This window comes from Caloenas nicobarica, chromosome 2 (genome assembly GCF_036013445.1).
Source record: "Caloenas nicobarica isolate bCalNic1 chromosome 2, bCalNic1.hap1, whole genome shotgun sequence".
NCBI classification, from domain to species: Eukaryota; Metazoa; Chordata; class Aves; order Columbiformes; family Columbidae; genus Caloenas; species Caloenas nicobarica.
The window spans coordinates 116,030,451-116,049,044 of NC_088246.1; the positions used below are offsets into that span (position 1 = coordinate 116,030,451).

Sequence of the window (18,594 nt, forward strand, 5' to 3'; positions counted from 1 at the left end):
TTTAGAAATTAATAAAAAGACATAGGAATATTAAGTCTTTGCTAATGTCTTTTTGAATCAAAACCTACCAAAACCCATTTTCATAATCAGTGTTTCTACAGCCGTGCTACAGTAATGATTTTCTCAGGGCAGCAGGACATCGCTTTGACATTCTGCGCATTTATAAAACTGATAAATTTAGCCAAAGAAGATAGAAGAGGGCACAGAAGCAATCTTCATGCCCCAAAAAGTGGCTGCAGAGGGAAAAAAATAATCTCTTTCCTCCAGGGCTAAGGGCAGAGGGGATAAGAACCACACTGGTACTGCATCACCAGACAAAGCCATCCCAATACCTCCGTGGCACACGCCTGTGTTGTGCCTGCAGGTTGTGCGCTACGACCCTCTCCCAGACCTTCAGCTGGGGACTTGCTGCAGTAATGAACGCTGGAACAGATTGTCTTGGGAGACTGTAACGTCTTACACCATTGTAGGTTGTTAAGGACAAATCAGATGAACTTTGGCCAACAAAGCTGATTCTTGCACACCCAAGAGTTGACGAGAGTGGCTTTTGCTGGGCCTGCCCTGGCAGCGTGGGCTTTGCTCGGTGTGTAATGCGGAACTTACTGTGCGCAGGCTGGGAGATGCTGCAGGGGCTGTATGACCCCTTACCACTCCTCCTGCTCTGGGAGCCAGCCGGCTTGGTTCAGCTGCTTTTCTGGTTATCGACAGTGGCAGCAACAGCACAGTACTGGGCGTTTGCAGATAGCGCTGACAGCTGGTGGTGAGCTGGGCCCGAGGAGGTTTCCGGGCATCGCTTCCTTCCTGGTGGGAAACTTGCTCAAGCAGATGTCAGACAGCAACTGTATTGTAGCAAAACGCCATCCAGTCAGCCCTGTCCTGGAAACAGAGCATTTTAATCACAGTACTGTTTTCCAGGTAAACACTACATATACAATTGAGGTGTAACAGGTGCCAGATCACATATGAGGTATTTAATTTTGTATTTGTAGTGAGTCATGGGATCAGGATCAAATTAATTAGTTTGGCTATGGGTTTTTTTTCCCCTTCGCTTGCTTACTTCCTTAGATAAAAGCAAACATCACCTCTGAATAAACATTTTATTCTAGTCAGCAAGAGATACAGTGGCAACACAATAGTCAGGATAATTAGGATAACTGGCTCTAAAATAAGCTCATGTAGCCTTATAAGAGCTTGTCTTCTACAGATACTTGGGGAAGGATGATGAACTAAAGTACAGAAAATGCCTCAAGAAGTGGTTTAATAAACTCAATAAGGCGAACTGTGATTGAAAGGATGTTGACGGTCACTTACTAACGGGTGGAAAGAAAGGGTCAGTTTGCCAGTGCCGCTACCCTGTGGAGACGGGGGCAAAGCCTTCCCGGAGAGCTTGCCTACAAGCGGACACACAGTCCGCGTAAAACTCGCCAAAAAAGAGCCAGTTTGTCAGTGTCAGTGATGTCATCCCGGTTGTTTCTCTGTCAGCACAGCTCCCCGGCGGCCCGGCTGCCACCGCCCTGGCCCCCCGCTGCCGGCCCGCCGCCTCAGCCCCCCGGCGGCCCCCAGGGCCTTCCTGCTGCACCCGGGACCCCGCAGCCGCCCCGGTGACATCACCGGAAAGGCGGGCGAAGCCCCGAGCCGGCGGCCAATGGGGAGCCTGACGGCAGGTGACGGTCAAAGAGAGAAGAGGGGAGAACCCGGAAGGTTTCGCATTCGGAGCGTCGCTGGCCTCAGGAGGGTCCCCGCTGTCGCCGTCGCCGCGCTGTCCGCCCGCCCGCCCTTGCATGCACAGATGGATTCGGTAGAAGTCGCCGCCGCCCCCGACGCCGGGCCGGGCCCCGCCTGGCAGAGCAAGGTGAGCGCGGGCCGGGCCTGGACGGCGGCGGCTGGGCGCAGCCAGGCCTTGGGCGGCGGCCCGCGGGGCTGTGCCCGGCTCCCCACGGCTGTCCACGGCACTGCGACCCTCCGGGGCCGTAGAGGCGCGGCCGGCGCTGGCTTGGCTCCTCGGGGGTGGGGGAGGACGGGGGTGCCGGGGCTCGGGCGCCGCCTGCGGCCCAGCTCCGCTCGGGGCAGGGGGGAGGCCCGGAGGTAGCGGCGCTAGGCGGCTGCTCTGCTCCCGCCCGCCGCGCTGCCAGCAGGCTGGGGCTTCCAGAGCCCGCGGTCAGCACAGCGAGGGGTCACAGCGATTTGGCAAACCGAGCACTTGGCTCCGCTGCCGAAGCGGGCAGTGAGCTGCGCCGGCCGGGGACGGTGGGGTTCGCTGCTGCTCGCAGTTATCTTCGTGGAGAGAGCTGCTGTCAGACACCGATAAAGGAGCCGCTTGTTTCCAGGCTCAGTGGGCGAGCAGGGAATTGGATTCAAGTCAGTTTGGTTATCAAGGCGGTAGGTGGTGAGTCACAACTGGGTTGGCTTCATCATTCCCCAACCCCCACACTTTTCCAGACAGAGGGGGTGTGTGTGTGTGTGTCCTGTGTTTTTGAAAGGGTGGTTATGACGGCTGTCCTTTCAGGGCTCTAGAAACGGGGGAGAAAGCTGTGCCTAAGCCATTAATTTTGTGGTGTTCTGAGAAGTATTACACAGACTCTGTATGTACTTGTAAGTGAGCTTACTGGGAAGGCTTTGCCCCTGTCTTCAGAGGGTACTGGCACTGATAAACTGACTCTTTTTCTCCCCAGTAGTAAGTAACCATCAACATCCTTTCAATCACAGTTCTCTTATTGAGTTTGTGAAACTACTCCTTGAGGTATTTTCTGTACTTTAGTTCATCATCCTTCCCTAAGTATCTGTAGAAGACAAGTTCTTATGAGATTACATGAGCTTATTTTAGAGCCAGTTATCCTAATTATCCCGATTATTGTGTTGCTACTGCATTTCTTGCTGACTCGAATAAAACGTTTATTTACAGTGTCCATGGGGAGCCCATAACACAACATCAATGTCATGTTCCCTTGCTGATGTGATGAGTGAACAGCTGGCGAAAGAGCTGCAGCTAGAAGAAGAAAATGCTGCTTTTCCTGAAGTGGTTGCGTAAGTTTAAATCCTGGATTAGTGATCTTCATAGATTTGGAGCCATCTTTTATCTCTTGTGCATTTTCTTACAGTGTACTTAATGTGTAGCCATGTAGTAAATGCTTTGCCTATTTTCTCCTGACTCGTCTTCTTCAGGTCTTTTTCAGTGAAGATGGGTTCGCCAGTTAAAACTCTTCCTTAGTAAGGGTGACAGAGAAGATAACCTTCTTTCTTGATATTTTCTGCACATTGTTTTGGGTGCTTTAGGCAAGTCTATAAGCAATCTTTTGAGAAACGTCACAGATGTGTTTTTAATTCCCTTTTAGAGATTCTTGTTAGCAGTGTACAATGTTGTTTTGAGAACTGTCAGGTGTGTCACCTGTATCCTCCTAACACTTAGAAGCTCTAGACATAGGCCAAGAGCCTACTAGTTCAAAACTCATACGAATTTTGCTTGTCTTTTCTGTGAAGCACAGCAAAGCAACACTGTGATTTTATTGTTGTTGCTTTTTTAAAAAATTTTGTTTTATTTGGTTATAAAAAGATATAGACATATATATATACATATATAGATGTATGCCTTCTTTCTCTTTCATGAAGAGTATCTTAAAAATAGAGCCTAATGCCTCTTACAGAATGGTAAACAAGTAAAAGTTTAAGTAATATTTGCATTGCAAAGGACTGGCAAAGAGAAATAAAGTCATGCTCTATTAATATTTAGTGTTGGCTTGGAGGGGGGTCAGACAGTTGAGATCCATTAGTTTCTGTGCTGCTCTGCGTGATGTCTTGTATAGAGTGAAATGGTATAAAGTAGTGATTCTGTTTAGATTACTGTGTTTAATTTTTTAAATTTCTGTTTTCATTTTACATAGTGTTGCTGAAGGACCATTTATTACAGGAGAAAATATTGACACTTCTAGTGACCTAATGCTAGCTCAGATGCTGCAGATGGAATTTGACAGGGAATATGATGCACAGCTTCGGCGTGAAGAGAAGAAGATCAATGGAGATAGCAAAGGTACCCTCATCAGAAGAGATATCTCCAAAGCAAAAATATCTTTGGTGCTCTGCTTAAGTTGACAGAGTTGTGAGGAAGTAGCAAACCCCTGGTAATCAGACATGCTTGTTTGTTTTGTTTCTCAAGTCTCCATATCCTTTGAAAATTATCGGAAGGTACATCCCTATGACAGTGACAGCTCAGAGGATGAGGTTGATTGGCAGGATACCCGTCATGATCCTTACAGAGCAGGTATGTGACAGTTTTAAACAACACAATTTCTTTGGATGATAGACTTAAGAATGACATTAGTTTTTCTTGAACGTGAGGAGACCTACCTGTTGTATGTAAAATCAGGTCACATAATTGGGTGGTGTTATGAAGGAAGTTGGGCGGGTAACTTCAGGCTTCTGTCTGCCAGTGTATTTGCCTCAGCGTCTTAATCTGGTAAAATAACTACTGTACATTGAAAGTATTGTGGCATATGCCTGTCTGTCATCTACATTTGGCTAGGAGCATCTGCACGTGATATTGAATATTTGTGTCTTTTAAAATGTCAAAGGTGTGTCTGACACGTCAGAGAAGACAAAGAATTAAGTCATAACATAGCAAAAGAAGTTGTTGTGTTTAGGATAAAAGAAGGCTGCATTAAGATCATACAATTGAAGTATTTTAATTTGTTTAATAAGTGAAATTATGTTACTTTTGTTTGTGGGCATTGTGGAACCTTTATGAGCATTACTTAGGTTTGTTTAGATGTAAAGTTGATTTATTTTTCTCACTGTTGGCAGATAAACCTACTACTACACCAAGAAAGGGCTTCATAGGAAAAGGAAAAGACATCACTACTAAACATGATGAAGTGGTATGTGGAAGAAAGAACACTGCTCGCATGGAAAATGTAAGTGAAAACTTATTTTGTTCGTAAAACTGGAATGCTGTAACTCAACCAAAGAAATAATATTTGTCCATCTGTGCTGTGGTATACAATGCAGATTATTTTTTTTTTTTTAAATCAGATGAAAGCGAGGCAGTATCTGGATTAGTTATTCAAATTGGCAGTTTGAGTTGTGCAGGTTTTTTGTTTAATAAAAGTTTGTTAATGACTGCAATTCAAGAATTTGCACAGAACTGTTTTGGCAAAACAAAACTATCAGCAAGTTTGGTACACAGTCAAATAAAACACCAAGGCTATTTTTGAAAAGCATAACTGTCACGTAACCTGTTTTTTTAAATTAATTTTGCCTGATGAGCCAAGTAGCTTATTTTCAGTCAGTTGCTTGACTTTCTGCTTTTCAGTCTGTTTATCCGTAGTACATACCTTCTGCTCACTTTAATGCAACTGGTACAACTTCTGCAAATAAGGAAATGCTGCAAATGCTGTTTTACAGGATATTGGGTAATCTCAGATCAATTTGGGCAGAACTTCAAGTTCTCAGCTTAGAGCAGTATATTTTTTAACGTAGCAGCAGCATTACACAAAGTAGGTTTTGCATAAGTCCTACTCTACACTGGGTTTTTACAAATCAGAAAGAGAAATTTCTGCTTGTGCCAACTTTTGGTGTCTGCTTAGTAACGATGCCTAAATTTCTGTTATTTCTGCTTGTAGTTTGCACCTGAATTCCAAGTTGGGGATGGAATTGGGATGGACTTAAAGTTGTCAAATCAAGTCTTCAATGCCTTAAAGCAGCATGCGTACTCTGAGGAACGTCGAAGTGCAAGACTTCATGAAAAGAAGGAGCACTCCACTGCTGTATGTTTTCATTAAAGTCTCTCTGTATGCTTTTTATCTTGTGCAACAGCTGAACACTGTTTTGGTAATTCCTTGAAACATTCGATTTTTAGTAAAACAGTTAAATGATACTATGTTCATGTTGCCGAAGGAGATGGTATCGGCCAACTCCTACTAGAAAAAGGCTGTCTTTATTTGAGCTGCATTATTGTGAGTGCTATATAAAAATAAGAGCAAGCAGCTTAAATCTTTTTTTCTCTTTGGCTTTCTAAACTTCTCTTAATCAGCTACAATGAATAAACTACCCAGAAATTATTTATTAGAAACCATCCAGAGGACTAATCCTCTACAGCTGAATCACGTGACTCCAAATATCTGTCTTCATAGCAAATTTCAGGAAGATCATGTGACCAAGTAAACTCTGACTTAATAGTTTAGAAAGTCAGTTGATACGCTTTGTGGGTGAGTTTAGAGCAGGGCCTCTGGTAATTCCTGCTGTGGACTTTTTCAAATTTAGGTGTTTCATTTTTTGTTTTACTGTTACTGATATAAAAGGGATGTAATATTTGGGATATTTTTATTCAAGATTTGCAAAGACTTCTTGAAAACACTGTAGAAAGTGCTCTTGAGTCACAGTCTGTACTTCATGTGGAACTGGTAAAATATTGTGTCTGCTACATAGCTGTTAAGGTACTTGAGAGTATGAAATCTTAAGATGGTAGTGCTGGAGTAGTTTGACTTTGCTTCATTTGTTTGGTTTTTGTTTGTTTTTTCTCTATCAATTGAGAGAATGATCTTCATACATTATTCTTTCCACCTAGGTGAACACTTACAGTATATAAATACCCTAAACTCACTGTAAAGCAAAGAATTATTTTAATGAATTGAGTGCTCATTTTTTGCTTGTAGGAGAAAGCAGTGGATCCTAAAACACGTTTACTTATGTACAAAATGGTCAATTCCGGGATGCTGGAGACCATCACAGGCTGTGTCAGCACAGGAAAAGAATCGGTTGTTTTTCATGCATATGGGGGAAAGTAAGTATATTGTTTGTTACTGACAGTAGCTTTAACTATTATACCAGAGATAGTTTAAAAAGCAGAAACCACAAAAATATTTAAACTAGATGGTACCAACCGTCACGTTAAAAATTCCCCACTTTCCTTCTTGGAGACCATTTAATGAACAGGGACAAATCCACTATAGCTTTCTGTGGAAAAATGTGTATTCCTTTTACAAAAAAAAGAAGACTTGAGATTTTGAGGAGCTCTTTCCACTGACCTGTCTTACACTGCAGATCTGTCATGATTATCTTAGGCTGCCTGGAAATTGTCTTTCCGTACAGATCACTGTATTATTGGCTCCATCTGTGCAGTTCAGTGGAGGTGCTGTTTGTTAATTTTGGGTTACCCTGAGAATAGTGTTGCAATGCAGTTCACTTTGCAAGTCTTGCAAGAGTCCAGTTTTAAACACTCCCACACTAGAAGGATTGTAGTACGTTAGTAGTGATTGTAGTGCATTGAAACACCACTAGTTTAAAGTGAGTTAAGAAAGAACGAATAAAATCCAAATCCAGATAATCTATTTAGTGATGTTGAAAGAGACCTCCCTAAATTGGGGGTGGGGAGAACAGGTGTGCTGCCTTTTTTTTTTTTTTTTTTTTTTTTTTAAATCTTTGCTTGAATGATGTTCAGGAGTGTTCTTTTGCTTAGTATTGTTCAATGGGCAGTATCTTTGTGGTGCTGAACAAAACGTGAAACTACCATTACTCTAATGCAAGCCCTTTTTTCAGTTGTAGTTTCTTAAACCAAGTACATCCATTAACAGGCCTATTACTAGCTATGATATTTAAGTAAAACATTAACAAACTGGGAGATGGAACCTATGTGAGAAGCTACATAATCAAAAGGCCAAAATCCAATCATTCATGTATAAGCTTAATCATTGACCTCGTATAAATTTAACTTGAATTGGCTTCCAAATTTGATAGAAAATCAGATCTTCTCTTATAGTAAATATCACTGTATCTTGCAATATTTTAAAAGAAATAAAAAAACAAACCCATGCATTTACTTGTGAATATGTGAATAGTTAACTTTGTTATGCATTTGATTTTTTCCCACAATAAGTGCAACTGAAGATAAAGTTATACCTCCAGAATGTGCTATCAAAGTGTTTAAAACAACTCTTAATGAATTCAAGAACCGTGACAAATACATTAAGGATGACTACAGATTTAAAGACCGCTTCAGTAAATTGAATCCACGAAAGATTATTCGTATGTGGGCTGAGAAAGAAATGCATAACTTAACAAGGTAAAGACAAAAAAACCCCTGCTGTTCTTACCAAATGCCTGTTGGTTTCCTATTCTTTATTTAAGGAAGATACACTACTTCTGGGTAGAAGTTTAGATTTGATTTTTAAGCTAAGTAATGTACAGCCCAGCAGAGATTGAATAAGCCTCTGGTTTTGTACAGGTTAGTGAATTGTCTGCATCTTCAGTGATGTGGCAGCAGAATTTACAAGCCCATGAAGTTAACAGGCTCTAGCTGTAAAAGTGATTAATTTTTAGTGAGCATTTTTAGACCCACTTCTGACTGTAAGATCTGAATTTTTCTGATGTGAAATACTGTGGGGAAAAAAAAATATATATATATGTTCAGTTTTCAATTTGGTCTATTTCAAAAACTTTTTGACTCAGGATCAAGTTTCTCATGCACAGCTCTCTAAGACTGGAAATGAGCAAGAAGGAACTAGAACTGTAGGGTTTGGGGGATTTTTGTTTTGTTTTTCTTAATCAGTATCTGTTTTTTGATCCACAGAATGCAAAATGCAGGAATTCCTTGTCCTCAAGTGGTTATCCTTAAGAAACACGTCTTGGTTATGTCTTTCATTGGCCAGGATCAAGTCCCAGCTCCTAAACTAAAGGATGTAACACTTAGTAGTGAAGATATGAAAAAGGCTTACTATCAGGTTCTTAATGTAAGACAATGCTGATTTCTCCTCCAGTTCTGGGCTGTGTTTTCTTTCAGGGGAATACCTTAAAGGACAAATCAGCATTTATTTACTTGTCAGGATGCTTGCATCACTTTCGATATATGGAGTCCAAAGGCTTCTTTTGCTGCTGTTTAATGTGTGACTTAGAATAAATAAGAAATTATGCACAAAAGATCAGATCTTAATCTGAGTGGAAAACATGCTGGAACTTGATGACAAACGGCAAATTAGCAGCAGAGGAGTTATGAGCAAGCAGTTGCCCTTTTATAGAAGCATATGTGCTTTAGAAAGTTCTCTAAAGTCTTCTGGGCTTCCTGAATAATTAATTTACAATGTTTAAGCAGTCTCCAGTGCATAACCCCCTCCTCACCCCCCTCTCTTTAGCAAATTTAGAAATCAAAGAATGAATTAGAATATTGCATGGTGGATACCTTGCTTTCCTATTATCTGCCATAATTGGTTCAAATGTGTACCTGCTGTCTACTGACTATGCCATTATAGACATTAAAACCAATCAACCCAGCAGCTTGATGATATGAATTGTCTGTGCCTCAAATCTTGAGATCAGTGGAGCAACACAACTGTGTTTTAAGTGAACTCGCATACTAGTTAGGGTTCAGTACCTAAAACTGTGCAACTTCTTTCCTGTGTGACAGAGATGAGAATGACAGGTATATTTAGAGAACGTGTTTATCTGTCTCATGCACTTGGACTGGTTGGCCGAGCTGACAGGAGTTTGTGAGACTGATTCTTCTGACTTGCCAAAGCTAAGCTCAGTGATAAAAGCGTCATTTGCTGGCACTTTAGCAAAAGTGTGATTCCCTGTATGAAACTTTATTGAAGACTTGGAGAAAAATGGTGTAAATTGAGTGAGTGATTGGGGAAAGGCTTTGTTTTGTTATAGTCATGCAAACAATATTTATTTGGAGTGTAGCACATTTCATTAATTCATTCATCTGGTTCCTTGCAGATGATGCAGCAGTTGTATAAGGAGTGCAACCTGGTCCATGCAGATCTGAGCGAATACAACATGCTTTGGCATGATGGGAAGGTGAGCATGTTCTTAATGTGGAAATGAAAGGCTTCATCTAATGTGAAACGTTAAAACAAAGTGAATCGTTGTCTCTCTGTGACTACAGGTCTGGCTTATTGATGTCAGTCAGTCTGTGGAGCCAACCCATCCTCATGGACTTGAGTTTTTGTTCAGAGACTGTAGGAATGTTGCACAGGTAAGACCTCTTCATCTGACAGTCTTCTGTTTATACTGAATGTTTTCAAAGATAAAATTCAGAGCTAACTAAAAATCAACCAATACAACTCCATAAAAAACGAATCACCACCACATATATTTATTTTTATATATATATATATGGTTACTCTTGCATATTGTCTGTACTGATGGTGTTCTCCAAAAGCAAAAAAAAGTGAAAGAATGAAACAGTACCACAGAAATTTAAATCTTCTTTCAGTTATTTTTATCTGTAGGTCAACAAAAGCAAAAATTTCATTTTAACTAAATATTGTAATTGTAATTTGGGGAAGGAAACAGAGTATTTTGGTTTGTGTAGTAGTGCTTAATGTGTACTTTTTATATTGACTAGTTCTTCCAGAAGGCAGGTGTGGCAGAAGCACTTAATGAGCGCGAACTCTTCAATGCTGTCTCAGGTTTAAATATTACAGCTGACAATGAAGTAGACTTCCAAGCAGAGGTATATCTTTGTGTCTAACGTTTTAATTTGGTTAGCTATAGTAGCTGTTGTAATACCTTAACTGTGCATGTGTAGCTTATACAATTAGTGTGTGTGTGTTTCAGCAATCATTCTGCATGTCTCTTTCAAAACTTGATTATTTCAACCTAGTAAAAACATTTCAGAAACTCAGATTGACAGACCTCTCCACCACCGTTCCTGCTCCCAAGTATAAAAGGCTTCATGTTGCATGTAATGGCTTCTTTCACCCTTAAGGAAAATTTAGTGATCTATTTTGGTTTAAAAGCTACCTTTGTCTTTCCTTACATATGTTAAAGGTTGTTCAGAGAAAGGAAAGCTAGGTTAAAAAATGTTCTACTGCTTATTTTTCATGTTTTAGATTTTAAGTTACTTGAACTAAAAGTTTTAGCTTGCATTTTCAGTTTTCAAGCCTAAAATCACGGTAGTGTAAATATGGACTAGGAATCTTGGGTCACCTTTGGCTTTTAATTTTCAAATTTTGGCTGTAACTCCTCAAGGCATGCATCCTGATATCAGATATATAATCTGTATTCACTAATTAAAGTAAGGGCAACATGGCAATTCCAGCTACTTAATTCCTAATGATAGTTTAGGTTTATGCTTGTCCAGCATGTAGCTTGTGGGAGCTTGAAACTAGTTACCTCTTGGGGTAGGTCCCCAAAGTGAGGAAGAGAGAAAAAGGAGCACAATGTCACTGTTCCATGATCCTTATGTATCAGTTAATCAAGCAAAAAATAATTCCCTCACTGACTCTGGTGTGAGCGTTGAGGTGGGGAGTGGAGGGGTACTGTTTTATATCATCCTTTGTGCTTATAAGTTTTATGGGAAAGACACTGCTGTTTACATTGAAGTGAATTTGAGCAGCCCGTCCTCAAAGTTCAGGCTTTGACTTTAGTTGCTAGTAACTAAAATTATCTCCCCTGGAGTGCCAGAGGAAGTAATCTAAATGTAACAATCTGAAGATCAAAATAAGCTACTGTACTGTGTTGTTTTGATTGCACAAACCATTGAAGTATAACTGTCTTCAACTTGCACCATTAAAAATGGTTGCATTGGGTTTGTTTTCTTAGTATTACTTGGAATTTCTCCAATGCTGATGGATTGGCTGAGTTACAGTAGAGGTGTTCAGAGCTGGAGAAAGGGACACCTCTGTACTTTGGGGAATACAGCTGAAGTCTTAAGAATCATCCAGTCCTCCCTGCAAGTTGTGCATTTTGGTTATGTAGCATGAAACTATAAACAAGCGCTACTCATTTTACTAACTTGCTGAGATGTTTCAAGCTGTACTTCCAAAGTATATTGCCCCATACATGTGACTGAATCACTGAAATATCGATATTGTATATACCTATCAGTCATCAGTAGCTACCTCTTAACAACATGTAGAAACATTCTGGTGCCAGTGTGGTTTTATGATTTCAGCATGGATTTATTTTTGGCTCTCTAGATTGAAGCTTTGGAGAAGATGAATGAAGATCACGTGCAGAATCATGGAAAGAAACTGTCAGTGTTTTCAGGCGATGGAGACCCACCTATATATGCTGAATAGCACTGAGTATATAGCTGCTAACGAAATGAAACACAAATTTACTGCTTCTAACTATGTTGGTGCAGTGGTAAATGTCAACTGCCAATGTCAAGAGAGAGTGGTTGGCTGGGAACACCAAAATGGAAAACAGAGCGAACATACGGTGATGCCTCAGTGTTTTGTTTTCTTTTTTTTAACTTAGCCCACGTCAGGCTGGCACTGTGAGAATGGACTGTCACTACCTCTTCGGATGGTCTGACAACTTCACCAATTGCCCAGTTACGTTAGACTATTGTAGCTGAGGTGGTCATATTTTGCATGATTCAGAGCTTGTATGTTTTAGTTTAAAAAACAAAAAATTACCTAGATCATCTGAAGTATTTAGTGGGAAACCATACTAGGAGAGTCTCCCCTTTTTTTTTTTATCTCTATTGCTTATTGAAAAAATAATTAGAAATTGTGTCACAATTGTGACACAATGTCAGTGAACCTTTCATCCTTCTCCACCAAGAGCAAAATGAAAAGCCAAACTATGTGCTGCAGTTGTATGAAACTGTTAACAAACCAATGTCTTTATATATGCAAAAGTCTGGACCTTTTCATTTGAAGCACATGGAATGTGGCTTTATTTATCTCTGTAAATACAGTTGGATATTACATGAGAAACAGATTTGAATCCAACCAGCAAAGGACTTCTTGGTGACATGCCAGGAATTCCCAAGAGCTGCATCCAAGCTGCATAACAAAGAGTAAGTTCAGTTAGCTTCAGACTTAATAAACAAATGGTTCCAAGAACTAGGTGCAAACAAACAAACAAAAAATAACTGAAATTCTGGGTAAAGCATCAAACATTTGTACTCTGAAGATAATCATAGACCATGAAAACTAATTATTGATCATCGTTACCTTTAAATGAAGCTTTTGCTTACAAGAGCAAAAAGAATACTCAAATTTTTGGTTTTTTTCCTCATGCTTTTATTCTTAATGTTAGTCTTTTTATTTTAGGAAGTTCTAAAAATCCAGCAGTGTTTCTCTCCAAAACAACACATTTAAAGATGCACTGATGTAGCGGGATAGTTTGGAATTAAGAAATTCTGATCAGCTTATTTTTAACTGATTGCTGTTTCTGATGCTGCTCTTTATCAAGCAGAATATAGTGTTGCTACTGTTCTCACAGTGTGCTGTGAAACTGATTTTTTTTTTTTTTTTTTTTTTTTTTTTTAATTGGAAAACTGATGGTGAAGTAAAAGCTTAAGATCTGGTGGGATTCTTGTGTGGTTCTTTGCATTGTACAGGCCTTCATCGATCCTCACTAGTGCACTGAGGCAGTGTTAGGCTAGGACTACCCTAGTTCACTGTAACAATAGAAGAATTACTATTTTGGTGGGTACCATGTAAGGAGTAAACAAACCTGATGTTTTTGCCAGTTTCATTCCAGTATTTGGATCCTCTTCCCTTTTCTAAATGGGACAATTATCTTGCATTTACATCTTGCTTTTGAAATAAAGGAACTGACATCTTTTGGAGACTTAAGTCTATTCCTAATTGCTTGGTGAAACAGTTGCCCAAAATAATGATATCAGGGAAAGAAGAGACTTAGGTACTGAGAGCAAGGTGCTACAGTTATTTAACCCCTTCAGGAAGAGTGAAAGCAAATACAACCCGATCTTCCTCAAAGTGTTCAGAGGAGAAGGCTTTTAAAAAGCATAGTCCTATTCCAGGCTTATTACAAGTTTTGATACTTTACCATTTCTTAGAGGAAAAATCTCAAAGTAGTTGCTAATGCCTCACAATGTACTTGTCGAGGAAAGATGTTGATTGTTAAGGATATTTGCATTAAGTGAGGGGAAGAGAGGAGAAAGAAGGGGAAGTGGGGGGTGGTGGGTTTTGAGCCATCATCTGAAACAGAGGAGCCTGCTTCTATCATTGTGCTTGAATGGAAGCTTAAGTTGTTACTGTCATTTGTAATTTCTAAAATATGCCTAGCACTGATTTTAAAAAACAAACATACAAAAACCCCCAACAACCAATGGTCCTCAAGTCTGTGATTTAAAGCTACTGGGCCTGATTATATTGCCTAAACATTTTTCCACTTCCAGCAGTAAAACTGGCTCAGGAATTTGTTTTGAGATTTTAAAACATCTAGGAACTTCATCAGGTAGTTGAAAACAAGGAAAAAGTTGCTAATGTATGTTCTTGGACTTTGAAATAAAAGGTTCTAGGATTGTTATTAACCAAATAGAATCACTTAAAGTAAATACAGATTTTTCATTGTTAACTAAGCCATTAACTTTTCTGATGTTATGGTTATTCTAATGGCCAATTCAGAAACTATCACAATAGTTTCAAGTTGTGTCTTCATATATTTTGCTGATTTCTGTCCCGCCTCCCCCTTCCCCTCCCCTATACCTTGGTTTTCTACTATCTTAATATTCCTTTTGCAATTACAGAAAGTACTTGCTGTCCTGTAGGGAAGTCATAGAAGGTTAAACATAACATCAGTAGAATTTCTTAAATTTTGACCTTGGATTAATTAAACTTCCGGCTAACACGCAAAGAACTTTTTATTTTGTAAAAAATTACAAACTTTAAGGTAAAGGTGGGAAAGGTTTATCCCACAGGAGTAAAAGGATGCTGGGACAGGAATTAGCAGGGCTCATTTGGAGGGCTTTAAACTAGATTTGAAGGGGGATGGGGTTGTAGCTGGGCTTGCATCAGTGGGGCAGCATGCTGGAATCGATAAAGACCGAGAGGCCCCTCAGGCCCCTAGGGTGAAATCAGTGTACTCGGCTCGCTCCCTGAAATGCCTGTACACCAATGCGCGCAGCATGGGGAATAAGCAGGAGGAGTTAGAAACCTGCGTTCGGTCAGGAGATTATGATCTGGTGGCATTAACAGAGACATGGTGGGACAGCTCACATGACTGGAATGTGGTCATGGATGGCTATGTCCTTCTCAGGAAAGACAGGCCAGCCAAGCATGGTGGTGGAGTTGCTCTTTAAGTGAGAGAGCAGCTACAATGTATAGAGTACTGTCCAGGTGCGGTTGAGGAGCGAGTTGAGAGTCTGTGGGTGAGAATTAAGGGGCAGGCTGGCAGGGGTGACACTGTTGTGGGAGTCTATTACAGGCCACCAGATCAGGGTGAGGAAGTTGATGAGGCCTTCTGCGGGCAGCTGAGCGTGGCCTCACAGTCACAGGCCCTGGTTGTTATGGGGGATTTTAACTACCTTGATGTTTGCTGGAAGGACTACTCAGCCAGCCAGCCTCAGTCTAGGAGGTTCCTCCAGTGCATTGACGATAACTTTCTGATGCAAATGGTGGAGGAGCCGACTAGGAGAGGTGCGCTGCTGGATCTCGTCCTCGCTAACAAGGAGGGTCTGGTTGAAGCAGTAAAGGTGGGGGGCTGCCTTGGTTGCAGCGACCATGAGATGGTGGAGTTCAGAATCTCCTGTGGTGGGAGCAGAATACCGAGCAGAATTGCAACCCTGGACTTCAGCAGGGCCGACTTTGGCCTGTTCAAACAATTGCTGGAGGAAATCCCGTGGGCAAGGCTGCTTGAAGGTAAAGGGGCTCAAGATAGTTGGTTAACATTCAGGGACAGCTTCTATCAAGATCAGAGCATCCCGACGCGCAGGAAGTCAAGGAAGGGAGCCAGGAGACCTGCGTGGTTAAACAGGGAACTGCTGGGCAAGCTCAAGTGGATGAGGAGGGTTTACAAATCATGGAAGGAGGGGCTGGCCACTTGGGAAGAATATAAGGCTGTTGTCAGAGGATGTAGGGAGGCAACTAGGAAAGCTAAGGCCTCCTTAGAGTTAAACCTGGCGAGAGGGGTCAAGGACAACAGAAAGAGCTTCTTCAAATACATGGCAGATAAAACTAACACCAGAGGCAATGTAGGCCCACTGATGAATGGGGTGGGTGCCCTGGTGACAGAAGATACAGAGAAGGCAGAATTACTGAATGCCACCTTTGTCTCTGTCTACTCTGCCGGAGGCTGTCCTGAGGAGCCCCATACCCCTGAGGCCCCAGAGGAAGGCAGGGCAATGGAGGAGTTTGCCTCAGTTGATGAGGACTGGGTTAGGGAGCAATTAAGCAATCTGGACATCCATAAATCCATGGGTCCAGATGGGATGCACCCGCGGGTGCTGGGGGAGCTGGCTGAAGTCATTGCTGGACCGCTCTCCATCATCTTTGCCAAGTCTTGGGAAACGGGAGAGGTGCCTGAGGACTGGAGGAAAGCAAATGTCACTCCGGTCTTCAAAAAGGGCAAGAAGGAGGACCCGGGCAACTATAGACCGGTCAGCCTCACCTCCATCCCTGGGAAAGTGATGGAACACCTTATCCTTGGTGCCATCTTAAGACATATCAAGGATAAGAGGGTCATCAGGGACAGTCAACATGGCTTCACCAAGGGGAAGTCGTGTTTGACCAACCTCATAGCCTTTTATGAAGACGTAACAAGGTGGATTGACGATGGCAGAGCAGTGGATGTGGTCTACCTTGACTTCAGCAAAGCATTTGACACCGTCTCCCACAGCATCCTCACGGCAAAACTGAGGAAGTGTGGACTGGACGATCGGGTAGTGAGGTGGACTGCAAACTGGCTGAAGGAAAGAAGCCAGAGAGTCGTGGTCAATGGGGCAGAGTCTGGTTGGAGGCCTGTATCTAGTGGAGTGCCTCAAGGGTCAGTTCTGGGACCAATACTGTTGAATATATTCATCAATGACTTGGATGAGGGAATTGAGTGAACTATCAGCAAGTTTGCTGATGACACCAAGCTGGGAGGAGTGGCTGACACGCCAGAAGGCTGTGCTGCCATCCAGCGAGATCTGGACAGGCTAGAGAGTTGGGCGGGGAAAAATTTAATGAAATATAACAAGGAAAAATGTAGAGTCTTGCATCTGAGCAGGAACAACCCCAGGTTCCATTATAGGTTGGGGAATGACCTGTTAGAGAGCAGTGTAGGGGAAAGGGACCTGGGGGTCCTGGTGGACAGCAGGATGACCATGAGCCAGCACTGTGCCCTTGTGGCCAAGAAGGCCAATGGCATCCTGGGGTGTATTAGAAGGGGGGTGGTTAGTAGGTCGAGAGGGGTTCTCCTCCCCCTCTACTCTGCCCTGGTGAGATTGCATCTGGAATATTGTGTCCAGTTCTGGGCCCCTCAGTTCAAGAAGGACAGGGAACTGCTGGAGAGAGTCCAGCGCAGGGCCACAAAGATGATTAAGGGAGTGGAGCATCTCCCTTATGAGGAAAGGCTGAGGGAGCTGGGGCTCTTTAGCTTGGAGGAGACTGAGGGGTGACCTCATCAATGTTTATAAATATATAAAGGGTGGGTGTCACGAGGATGGAGCCAGGCTCTTCTCGGTGACAACCAACAGTAAGACAAGGGGTAATGGGTTCAAGCTGGAACACAAGAGGTTCCACTTAAATTTGAGAAGAAACTTCTTCTCAGTCAGGGTGACGGAACACTTGAACAGGCTGCCCAGGGAGGTTGTGGATTCTCCTTCTCTGGAGACATTCAAAACCCGCCTGGACGCCTTCCTGTGTAACCTCACCTAGGTGTTCCTGCCCTGGCAGGGGGATTGGACTAGATGATCTTTCGAGGTCCCTTCCAATCCCTAACATTCTGTGATTCTGTACTCTAATAGCTCTGGAAATACTTGCCCTTTCTAGCTAACATAGAATTGTTTGGTCACACATGGGGGTCCTGTTCTGCAGAACAAATAGCTTGTTGCAATTCCTAGTTGTGACTTGAGTTTCTCTAGTCTGATGTGAAATTATTGCAGTTGGACTGAGTCACAAGTCAGCAAGCAGATGTTTGTGTGATACTGTGTCAGTATCTGGTAATTAAATTTGTCTTTCTCCTGTACTAAGTTGTGCCACTCTGGTCTAATCTGAAGACTTGTAATTTGGTATCATTTCCCCCTTTCCCCTCCCCCACATATTTTTATTTCTTTCATTTCGCTTTCTGAACCTGATAGCAAATAAACAAATATGTAATTGATTATGTTCTCACACAATTTCCAAATTATACTGTAGGTTTTGCAACTAGTGAACTCAGGCATTAGCCAGTGCATCATCAACAAAAAACCCCATAACTTTGCTAGTTTATTGCTCAAAGTAAAACACAAACAAGAAGCATAAATGCTGAGAAGCAACCCAGACTTTAACTTCATTAATGCTTTATTAATACTGTTACTGAAATAAGGACTGTTTGCAGAGTATGAGTTTAATTTCCCTTTCCGATCTATTTTATAACCATGGCCACTAAAAAGCAGTTTCATGCACAAAACCAGTATCAATAATCAATAGCGTCTGCCTTTCAGTCCTGATGAGGCAAAGAGCAAGTTAAGGCAGCGTGGTGAGGCAGTTGCTTCCTCCTCCCACTTAAAGTTTTTTGCGTGGGTTTTTTTTTGAGAAAACACTATAAAAGGTTGGGTCAACTGTATTTACCTCCTGTATGGCATGTCCCACTGTAAGTATTTTCCTTCCTACCAAAGCCACCGGCTGTCCCTGAGGCCTTTCCCAGGTACAGGGAAGGATTTCAGCGTGACATTGCGCTGCAGGGCGGTATCGAACCCGCGGCTCCAGGTTGCGGCTGGAA

General features: G+C 41.9%; 1 protein-coding gene across 1 annotated transcript; it reads left to right on the top strand.

Moving 5' to 3' along the window:
* Positions 1-1,645: 1,645 nt before the first annotated feature.
* Positions 1,646-13,614, top strand: RIOK3 (RIO kinase 3). Its single transcript, XM_065627589.1, has 13 exons — positions 1,646-1,852; positions 2,903-3,024; positions 3,879-4,024; positions 4,151-4,255; positions 4,795-4,904; positions 5,613-5,756; positions 6,645-6,772; positions 7,865-8,050; positions 8,558-8,717; positions 9,703-9,783; positions 9,872-9,961; positions 10,334-10,441; positions 11,910-13,614. The coding sequence occupies exons 1-13, from the start codon at positions 1,646-1,648 to the stop codon at positions 12,009-12,011; spliced, it is 1,689 nt and encodes a 562-aa protein (XP_065483661.1). The 3' UTR covers positions 12,012-13,614.
* The last annotated feature ends 4,980 nt before the right edge of the window (positions 13,615-18,594 follow it).